Genomic DNA, 11,306 nt, shown 5'->3' on the forward strand with positions numbered 1-11,306 from the left:
GGGTACCGGTGCGCGCGGGCCGGTTGCGCGCCACTCTCTTCCTGCCGCCAGGTGAGCGATCTGTTTCCTCTGCTATTCTGGGGAGTTAGGTGGAGTCCGAGACCCTGTGTGGCGTGTTACCTGGCCCGGGACCACGTGATTGTGGAACTTACGGAAACTGGTCCCCGCGATCCAGGGTGTATCGTGGTTTCTGAGTGGAAGGTTTTCTTTTATGTTTCATGGCATTTCCTGGAGGCCCTGTCACCCCCTTAGCTGTATGCTACAAAGTGCATACGACATATATTTACTGAGATAAGCTATGTGCCAGCTAAGCCTCTGAGTTTCAAATACTGATATTAGGCAATGGGTTCTGCCGGTGTGCAGGAATGACTTTTGCCCCCTTTCACAACAAACTTCCAAGAAAGCTAAAATCCACAGACAGAGGCAGTTCCCCATAATCCAAAACAAACCAAACCTCCCTGGTAGTCCTACCTCCACTATCGTTACAGCCTGTCAGTGTTTTTCAATATGGGATAATTTTCTCCCCACTCCAGGGGCATCTGGCAATATGTAGAGACATTTTTGTCACAAATGGGGGGGGGTGCTATTGTCATCTAGTGGGTAGAGGCCTGCGCCACAGCTAAACATCCACAATGCACAGAACAGCCCTTCAACAAAGAAATACCTTACTCAAAATGTCTATAGTGGTGAGGTTGAGAATCTGTAGTCCAAGTAAAAACGAGGTGCTTGCTAGGTACCAGCAGGCTGGAAACAAGCCCCTTGACCCACTCCTTCCAACCAAATCTTTTACTGAAACCCCCAGTATAGAGAAATGCTGGAGTTGCCACAGTTTACAGAATCCCTAAATGGAATTCTGTGATTCTTCTCTAAAACAAGAGGCCCTGCTTTATTCTTACAATTTTTCAGCAATTCACAGCCTTAGTGACTGTCCACTTAACTGTGAACTCCTGGGGCTGGAATTGGGTCTCACACATCACTATATATTCCTAGAGGCTTGCACAGGGATATAGTAGTAGCTCAATGAACCATACGGACTAATTCAATAAGAATCTCCAAGAGACTTTCATTCATTAAAAAAAAAAGTCGCTCACTAGTCAGTCCTAGTATCTGATTTCCAGTCAAGTCAATCTTAAGTGTTAACTATTTCAGTGTCTACTAGGTAGCCCACTTAAAATTTATTGTGCTTTGACTCAAAAGCTTTGTAAATAATGTAGAAAGGTTCAATTATTGAACAAGTATGTATTAAATGAAGGACTGTGCTACGTACTGGGATGCAATAGTTAGCAAAGTTGGACAGGAGCTTCTCTGGACTTGCAGCCTAATAGAAGATTCAGACATTTATACTTACACCTATAATAAGTGTGGTAAGTGCCAAGGCAGGGATGTGCAGGCCCAGGGTACTCACAGGGTGGGGAGGGGGGAGGGGGGTGAAGGGAGGCCAGGGAGGTGTTCCAGGAAGGGAGATCTAAACTTAGGTGTGAAGGCTGATTGATCAATGGGTCAACCACGTCAAAAAGGTGGAGAGGGGAGAATAGCACATACCATTTTCAAGGGCCCACGAGAACGTGGCGTGTTTAGGGATGGCATTCTTTAAGGCTGGAGCAGAGGGTCTAAGGCATTGGGGAGTATGTTCTAATAATCCCCTATATATGTAGGATGCATTACAGCTCTCAAAGCAGTCTCAATTTTTTTTTAAGTAAAACAAGAACAGTTTGGTGGAAAATGTGCGTTTTATCATGTTATTTCTAATTTTGTTTGCAGTTGGCCCTTGAACAAGATGGACTTTTTAACTGCACATGTCCACTTAGAAGTGATTTTTTTTTTCAATAAATATACAATCAGCCTTCCATATCCCTAGGTTTTTGCATCTGCAGATTTATTCAACCATGGATCAAAAATAGTATTTTCTGCCCCTGGTTGGGAATCCACAGATGTGGAGGGCTGACAATATGCATTGTTCTGTGTCAGTTTATATAAGTGACTAGAGCATCTGTGGATTTTGGTATTTCAAGGGGCCCTGGAACCAATCCCCTGCGGATAACTAGGGACAGCTGTAGTTAAGTTTTTGGGTCAAAAAGTTATAACTTTTGAGTCAAAAGTTATACTGGGATTTTTGACCTCAGAGGGATTGGCACCCCTAACTCCTGCGTTGTTCAAGGGTCAACTGTACTTAATATTATTTTTGTTAAAAGATGTGAAAAATTCTGGATAAAATAAGGCATTTTATCCACTCTCCTTTCTCACTGTTTTTTTTTTTTTAATTTTAAGACTTTATTTAGTTTTTAGACAGAGGGTAAGGTGGAGAGAAAGAGAAGGAAAGATCAATGTGTGGTTGCCTCTCACACACCCCCTCCTGGGGATCTGGCCTGCAAGCCAGGCATGTGCCCTGACTGGGAGTCAAACCCACTATCCTATGGTTCCCAGGCTGGTACTCAATCCACTAAGCCATACCAGCCAGGGCTTTTTATATATATATATTCGGTTTTGTTTTTGTTTTTAAGTTACCTCTGTCCAGGAGATTCAGTTGGTTGGAGTATTGTCCCATACACTGAAAGGTTGCGGGTTCGACTCCTGGTCAGGGCATGTACCTAGGTTGCAGGTTTGAGGTGACCAATTGATGTTTCTCTCTCACAGTCATGTTCCTCTCTCTCTCTCCCCCTGCCCCCGTTCCTCACTCACTAAAAAAAAAAATCAATAAACATATCCTCAGGTAAGGATTTAAAAAAAAGGAAAAGAAAAAAAGTTTAAAAAGGGTCCTTCTTTTCACCAACCTCCCACACCCTCAAATTTCCTTGCTTCCAAAACTTCTCTTTCTTGACTGCTGAAATCTGAAACCCAAAAATGTCTTTTGAGAGTCTAAAGCTTTTAATTTTTGGTACTCTCCAGGTGAAGGGCCCTTCCCTGGGATCCTCGATCTCTTTGGTAGTAGTGGTGGCCTCTGTGAATACAGGGCCAGCCTCCTGGCTGGACATGGTTTTGCTGTGCTTGCTCTGGCTTATTTCAAATTTGAAGACCTCCCTAAATATCTAGAGGAACTGCACTTGGAGTACTTTGAAGAAGCCGTGGACTTCATGCTGCAGCATCCAAAGGTGAGTTCTGGTGGATGCGGAGGAGAGGCAGACAGAACACTGGGCTGGGTCCAAAAGCCGTGCCAGGACCCTGGGGGCGAGTGGTATGCCAGAAGCCAGAAAGGCTCCTTCAAAAGTTTTACTGAAAGGATTATTATTTCACCCATCGAGTTCCACCCATCTCCCTCTAATTCCTTAAAAGTTGACTGTTTAGTTCCCATTAATTCTTGACTATAATTCAAAGAGTTGGACTAAAAAGTTACTAACCTTGAGTTCTGGTTTTACATTTACTACCAAGAGGCCTTATGATCCTGAATAAGGTAATTACACTCTCTGGAACTCGATTTTTCTCATTTATAAGCTTAATGTGAATGCGTAGAGGAAAGAGTTTGACTTTTCCTCTACATCTTTGAGATAATTGGGGATTGTGTATTTGATGATATTAAAGAATCATTTTGTTAAGTGTGATAATGGTATTAGGTTTTTGCAGAGAAAGTTCTTATCTGATAGTGGAAAAAAATTAAATAAAAATTTTTGATAGTGATAATAAGTGGAATATATATTCTGTGCTACTATGTAAACTTAGAGACCCAAACATGTTAATGTTAAGGAGTAAGATATTCTGCAAAGTCTACAGGATGGTTTAACTCTGTTAAAAGTTCATGCACTAGTCTTTTAGAAGAGTTGCTAAAACCTAGATGATCTTAAACTGTGATGATTGGTTTATTTAGGGGTGATAAGGGCCCAGGAAAAAGAAACGAGTATATACTATCAGTTCTGCCCTCAAACGTAGGGAGAAGGGGCTTCTTCCTTGGATGCTTTCTTATAGATGGCCACACGCCGGCCTTCCTTGGGATGCATCACGGCCCAGAGGGTGAGGAGTCCGAGAGACCAAGGGGATTTGTCCACCTGGAACTCATGTGGCCCCTCTCACCATGCCTTTGGGATCTTGAGCCCCAGAATTCTCTGCCATTCAGTATTGATTCTGCTTCCAGGCCCTATGCTTCTTCTCAGGGTCCTTCAATGTTAATACACCTATGCCTGCAACTTATTGGCTGGGGTGTCCACACATGTATGTGAGAGGCCTCTCAAGGTGTGTGATGGAGCCAGGGGTGGAAGAGAAAGAGGGTGGCCAGGGACCAGGGGTTGGTGCCAGGGCCTGGCTCTCCCCTAGTCATGTTCCAATCCAAAACTCCAAAGAGTTCCAAGATTTTAGATTTGAATCTTATCAAGGTAGGAAAAAAGAATATATTTGATTTGACAGTTTGTTAATTTGATATTTAACTTTTAAATAGTTAGATATAGGGTATATGGGTCTCTGTGTATATTCTTAACCCAGACCCCATAAATATTAGTAGAGGGCCTGTGTACTAGAAAATCCATTACTTTGCCTATTAGAAGACACTATTGAACTTTGTAGATTGTTGCATGAGGACTGAAAGCAAATGACATTTCAGAAAACTACTTAGAGAATATATAATCACTGTTTATGTTCTCTGTTTGTGAATTCTACGCTTACTCATTTTTCTTTCTCTCTCTCCACACCCCCCATCAGGTGAAAGGCCCTGGTGTGGGGCTTCTTGGATTCTCCAAAGGAGGTGACCTGTGTCTCTCAATGGCTTCTTTTTTAAAGGGCATCTCAGCCACTGTAGTTATCAATGCCTGTGTGGCCAACACACTAGCTTCTCTGCATTATAAAGATATGATTATTCCTGACCTTGGCAATGACATAGAGAAATATACAACCACTGAGTCAGGCCTTCTAGATTTCATGAATATTTGGAACAATCCACTGAAGGAACCCTACCGCCAAAGTCTTATTCCACTGGAAAAAGCCGAGGGGCCTTTCCTGTTTATTGTTGGCCTGGATGATCGTAGCTGGAACAGTGAATTCTATGCTCATATAGCCTCTGAACGGTTACAAGCCCATGGAAAAGAGAGACCCCAGATACTCTACTGCCCAGGAACTGGTCACTGTATTGACCCACCTTATTTTCCTCCTTCTAGATTCTCTGTACATTCAGTATTGGATCTAGCGATACTCTATGGAGGTGAGCCAAAGGCTCATTCAAGGGCACAGGTAGATGTCTGGCAGCAAATTCAAATTTTCTTCCATAAGCATGTCAATGGGAAAAAATCTGTCAAGCTCAGTAAAATGTAACATTATAATCACAGATGAGATACTATTAATAAAAATCCTATTCATACAGCATGTATTGGGTTTTCCAGAGCACCTAGTAACTTTTTTCTAAGACAGCAACCATCTTGGCTTCCTTGTCAGGTCCCACTGGATTCTCAGCCTTTGCAATCCCTTTTTCTTCACTGGTGGGTCTACCCTTTTCTCCCCTGAACTTTATCCAGTGTATAGGCTTAACCCTGACCTTATCTGTAGGACTAATCTTAACCTTAAGCAGGAGAAATGTAAGAAGTACTTACCCAACTTTCAACTGATGGCCTAGCTTTGGCCTTGTGCTCTTGTTCTAAGGACTGAGATTCTGTATCGCTAAGAGTCCCTTATCCCCTTTGGGCCCTAGCTGACCATGTTGGGAGCCTGCCCACTCAAGCCCCCTAAGGAATGGACTCTGCCTCATTCTTGCCAGTACAAACACATTCCTAAATGTGTACTCAAGACTTGTTTCCAAACTCCAACTGGGACGTTGATATACTTGGATACAGTAATACCCCCTTATCGGCAGTTTCAATTATCTGTGGTCAACGGTGGTCAGAAAATATTAAGTGGAAAACCCCAGGAATGAACAACTCATATGTGTTAAATTGCATGTTATTCTGAGTACCTCACTTCATCTCACTGCATAGGCACTGTGATCTCACATCTTCACAAGATGAAAGGTGAGTTCAGTACCATGAGGTATTTTGAGAGAGCAGCACACTCACATAACTTTTTATCACGGCATATTGTTATAATTGTTCTATTGTATTAGTCATGATTGTTCATCTCTTTTGTGCCCAATTGATAAACTTTATCATGGGTGTGTATACACAGGAAAAAACATAGCATATACAGGGTTCGATACTATCTACAGTTTCAGGAATGCACTGGAGATCTTGGAGTGTATTCCCTGCAGATGGGGGGGACTATTATACTAAGCTTTTCTTTTTTTCCAATTATAGTATACTTTCAGTATTTCATATTGCTTTCAGGTGTACAGTATAGTAGTTAGATAATCATATACTTTACAAAGAGTTCCCCCCAATATTTCCAGTACCCACCTGGCACCATACATAGTTATCAGAATACTGTGGACTATATTCCCTGTGCTGTATTTTACATCACTGTGACTATTCTGTAACTACCAATTTATACATCTTCATCCCTTCACCTCCAAGCTTTGCTTTTATTTTATGAAATGAAAGCTTTGCTTTTATTTTATGAGTGAGGCCCTAGGTCTCAGTTTCTTCTTCCTAATAAAATATGCTTTACACGTTTTGAGTTGCCTTCCAGCCTGAGAAGGCATGCTCAAGTAGTGCAGAGCTGCATGATGAGGGCTATTGGAGAGTTAAGGGTATGTTAGGGTCCATAATGGAGTCTCCACAAGCCAAATTGGAGAGTTCAGATTTAAAGTGATAAGAAATAAGGAACCATTTGTAAACATATAGGTTTTTTAAATGGCTGTCAGTAATTTTATCTTGAACCTTTAGTGGCTCAAAGCAGTTGAAACCCAGAAGAAATTTAATTGGAGAAACTTTTTTAAAAATTAGAAAATATAACCAAATTCAGCCCTTTGTTCTGCTTTCCTTTGTATACCTAATAGTGTACTTTTGAATATATTTCATCAGAATGATAAAGGCCAATGGAATATTTTGAAAGCAAATACATGTCTTTGTCAATGACTAATCATTGAAAAAAATATATGTATAAACCTGTTACATATTTCAGCCAACTGAAAACCACAAAGTATCATGACTAAGCTATTATGTATATTTATTTTAAATGGTTTTTAAACACTGGGAAGATAGAAACTTATGGAGGGCATTTTATTTTTTCAGATGCCACATACAGAGATGCACAAAATCCAAAATTCATGGCCACTATGAGAGTTTTAAAGGGCAGAAATCAATATCTTGAGCTGTTTTTCTAAAACTGGGCATCAGCCACCTAAACTGTACTTTTCAAAAAACACAGGGTTGTTGTAGGGCTCTAAACCAGAATTTCTTGGTCCAGTAACCATATGCTTTCAGTAGCAATCAAAAAATTTTTTTTTCAGTTACAGTTTACATTTAGTACTATTTTGTATTAGTTTCAGGTGTACAGCATACTGGTTAGACAATCATATACTTTACAAAGTGTTCCCCCTGATACTTCCAGTACCCAACTGGCACCATACATGGTTATCACAATATTATTGACCATATTCCCTACACTGTGCTTCACATCCCCATGACTGTTTTGTAACTACCAATCTGTACTCCTCAATCCCTTCACCTTTTTCACCCAGTCCCCCAACCTCCCTTCCCTCTATAAGTCTGTTTCTGCTTTGTTTGTTGGTTTATGTTGTTGTTTAGATTTCACGTATAAGTGAAATCATATGGTGTTTGTCTTTCTCTGGCTCACTTGTTTCATTTAGCATAATATCCTCTAGGTCCATCCATTCTGTCATAAATGGTAAGATTTTGGTTTTTTATGACCATTTATTATTCATAGTTTTAATATTTTATTCTTCTTCCTCTTGTTAAAGAAGACCTTTTAACATTTCTTGAACTACTGGTTTGGTAGTGATGAACTTCTTTAGCTTCTTGTCTGGGAAGCTCTTTATTTGTCCTTCAATTCTAAATTACAGCTTTACTGGTTTGGGTAATCTTGGTTGTAAGTCCCTACTTTTCAACACTTTGAATATTACTTGCCAGTTCCTTGTGGCCTGCAAAGTTTCTGTTGAGAAATCAGCTGACGGTCTTATGGGAGCACCCTTGTAGGTAACTAACTGCTTTTCTCTTGCTGCTTTTAAGATGGTCTCTTTGTCTTTAACCTTTTGCAATTTAATTATAGTAGGCCGTGATGTGGGCTTCTTTGAGTTCATCTTGTTTGGGACTCTCTACAATACCTGGACTTACAGGTAAGGTTTATTTGCTTTACCAGGTTAGGGAAGTTTTCCATGATTAATTTTCAAATAGGTTTTTTTTTTCTTTTTCTCTTTTTTTAAAAGTTTGTTTGTTTGTTTGTTTTAGAGAGATGGGAAGGGAAGGAGAAAGAGAGGGAGAAAAACATCAATGAGAGAGAGAAACATTGATCAGCTGCCTTCTGCACACCCCTAACCTGGGACCTGGCCCACACCCAGGCTTGTGCCCTGACTGGGAATCAAACCAGAGACCCACCATTTGTGGAACAACACCCAACCCACTGAGCTGCAATAGTCAGGGCTATTTTTTCAAATAGATTTTCGCTTTCTTGCTCTTTCTCTTCTCCTTCCAGCACCTTCATAATGCAAATGTTGGTACACTTGAAGTTGTCCCAGAGGATCGTTATACTATCTTAATTTTTTTTTGATTCTCTTGTCTTTTTGATGGTCTAATTGGGTGCTTTCTGCTTCTTTATAGTCTACGTCAGAACTTCATCCACTGTACTGTTGATTCCCTGTAATTTATTCTTCATTTCAGTTAGTGTATTCTTTATCTGACTGGTTCTTTTTTATGGTTTCCATTTCCTTTTTTATGCTGTTGAACTTCTTACTAAGTTCCTTAAACATCCTTATAACCATTGTTTTGAATTCTGGTAGTTTGCTTGCCTCCATTTTTATTTAGTTCTTTTTCTGGAGATTTCTCCTGTGCTTCTATTTGGGACCTGTTTCTTTATCTCCTCATTTAGGCTGCTTTCTTGTGTTTGTTTCTATGTATTACACAGAACTGCTCCATCTCCTGTTCTTGGTAGAGTGGCCTAATTATAGTGGCCTATTATATAGTAGGTGTCCTGTAGGGGTGCAGTGGCACAGCCTTCCCAGTCACTTGAGCTGGGACTTCAGGTATATTCCTGGTGTGGGCTGTGTGCACTGTCCTATTGTAATTGAGCTTTGATTGCTGTTGGTACAACCACTGGGAGGGATTGACCCCCAGGCAGATGCGCTGTGAGGACTGGCTGTGACTACAGCAGAGAAGCTGCCGTGCAGGGGGCCAATCCTAAGTAGCAGGACTTGCTTCAGTGGGGCTTTGGTGCCTGCTGAGTCTCCCCTTGGGTGTATCTCTCATGGAGTGCAGTTGTAGGGTTGTAATCTGGCATGGTCTGAAGCTGTCCACTGGGTACACTGGCTCTGGGGCCTCTTGGAAGGTGCAAGGTCAGTGATTGCCTGTGCCCAGCCTAGAGCAATCTGGCACAAGCTATATAGAGGCACAAGCTGCTGATGCCTGCTACTTGTACTGGGCTTAGAGGTGCCCAGAAGAGGCCAAACTGTGAACAAAGGCCAGCTGCTGCTAGTGCCAGGCCTGGGGCCACTTAGCAAGAGGTATGGGGTGCACAGAGGCCAGATGCTGCTTGTTTGAGAGACTTTATGAAAGTCTCAAGGATGAGGCAAGAGAGGCCATTTGTATGGAAAAGCCACAGGAAACAGCTTGGGTGGGACCTCATATTGGGTGTGGCAGTGTCTCGGAATCATCAGGGCAGGGCTAATAGCCATGTTTATAGAGACTCAGGTATGGTGCATGCCTGCCCTCTCTGGTGGGGGAGGGCTCAGCAAGGAAAACAATGGCCTCTGCCAGCATTTTTGTCTGGGAGAAAGCTGCCCATTCAGCCTTTTGCTTTGAAGCCACACAATTCAGTTCCTCTCTGTCTCTGGCTCCTCTGAGCTGCTGCTCCAGCACTGGAGTTCTCAGGGAGTGAATCCAAGTAAGCCTGTGTGTGGGCCCTTTAAGAAGAACTGCCTAGGACTCCAAAGTCCTCCATCTCAGTCAGCCACAATCCTCACTGGTTTTTACAGCCAGAGGTTATGGTGACTTCTTTTCTCAGCACCAGAACCCTGGGCTGGGGGTTCTGACATGGGGCTGGGATGCCTTGCTTCTTATGGGGGAACCTCTAGACATCCCTCCTGATTTTTAACCAGCACACATAGGTGTGGGACCAGCCCTTCAGAGTCTCCACCCATCCCATAAGTCTTGATTTGGTTTCTTCGCTATGTCCTTAGTTGTAGGACTTCAGTTCAGCTCGATTTCAGGTGGTTATGAATGATGGTTGTTCTGTAATTCAGTTGTAATTTTGATATCATTGGGGGAGGTTCCAAGTACTATGTTTACTTATGCCACCCTCCTGACTGGAACCACCTCAATGGCAAATATTTTTTAACCATAAGTCAGTATACATGGCAACTATGATCTTACTTATGGGGTATGTGGGATAAGATATTTGGAAATGAAATTGTTTCCAAAAATTCAAGAATTATATATGTACCCTTCTTCCTTGACACAGCAGTTTAATGGGATGTTTTCACCTGAGTTAATTAACGTGCATTTTAATTAGGATAGAAATCTACAGTAGAAAGCAAATTTTAAATTACATAAATCAATACAGTCTCCACTGTAAAAGATTAAAGTAATACAGACAAAATAAAAAATCCTCTCAACTCAGTACCCAATCCTAGTCTTCTCCTAGGGGTAGTTACTGTTAGCAAGTTGAATTAGACCCTTCCAAAACTATTTTAATGCATGTACATAGAAGTATTTGTATGAATTAGAAAATACGGTTTTATTTCCTGAGTCCAATGACATTTTTAAACAAAAGTCTCAGTGTCATGTAACACATGTTTTTCTGCATATAAAACATACATTTTTAATATTTATGCCAGGCCACAGTACAATAGAGATTACTTCCACCGGCTGTACATTAGCAGTGCTGCCGCATCTGAAACGTTAAAACTTTAACCTTAACAGTCTTTTCTTAATCGCTAGCAAAAATAACTTCAAAGAAGGAAAAGAATTTGGCAGGAGCCTAATAGAAGCAGCCTCCAAATTTAACCAGGCTTGGGGAACAGTGTCACCTGGTGGCCAGTGAGGTATTTCAGAGGAGGCGACCGGCCGGCCTTCGGTCAGAAATCATTAACTTCTCGTTCTCCTTACTTGAGAGAGGTAGGTTCGAGATGAGCTCCTACCTCCTTCAGACGGTCTACCACAGGACCTCCAAAATTACGAACGACCCAGGGCCCTCCTAAGTTGCCCCTTTTTGTAGTCCCTTGTTGAGTGGCGCCCTAGGGACCAGCTCGCGTCCCTTTGCCGGTCCGTCCCGACCCCGCCTACCCAGCG

The 11,306-nt window shown here is 41.8% G+C and overlaps 1 protein-coding gene across 1 annotated transcript in view; it reads left to right on the forward strand.

Annotated features, from left to right (window-relative positions):
* The window catches only part of LOC123808266 (acyl-coenzyme A thioesterase 6-like), a 33,178-nt gene extending 27,898 nt beyond the window's left edge, over nucleotides 1–5,280 (forward strand). Inside the window, exons 2-3 of the mRNA XM_045822814.1 lie at nucleotides 2,887–3,089; nucleotides 4,624–5,280. Coding sequence (XP_045678770.1) covers nucleotides 2,887–3,089; nucleotides 4,624–5,229 — 809 coding nt within the window. The 3' untranslated portion in view covers nucleotides 5,230–5,280. The remainder of the gene's footprint in view (nucleotides 1–2,886; nucleotides 3,090–4,623) is intronic.
* Nucleotides 5,281–11,306: the final 6,026 nt, after the last annotated feature.

The sequence above is a fragment of the Phyllostomus hastatus genome, unplaced genomic scaffold, assembly GCF_019186645.2.
Source record: "Phyllostomus hastatus isolate PE091 unplaced genomic scaffold, TTU_PhHast_1.1 phas_scaffold_501, whole genome shotgun sequence".
Lineage (NCBI taxonomy): Eukaryota > Metazoa > Chordata > Mammalia > Chiroptera > Phyllostomidae > Phyllostomus > Phyllostomus hastatus.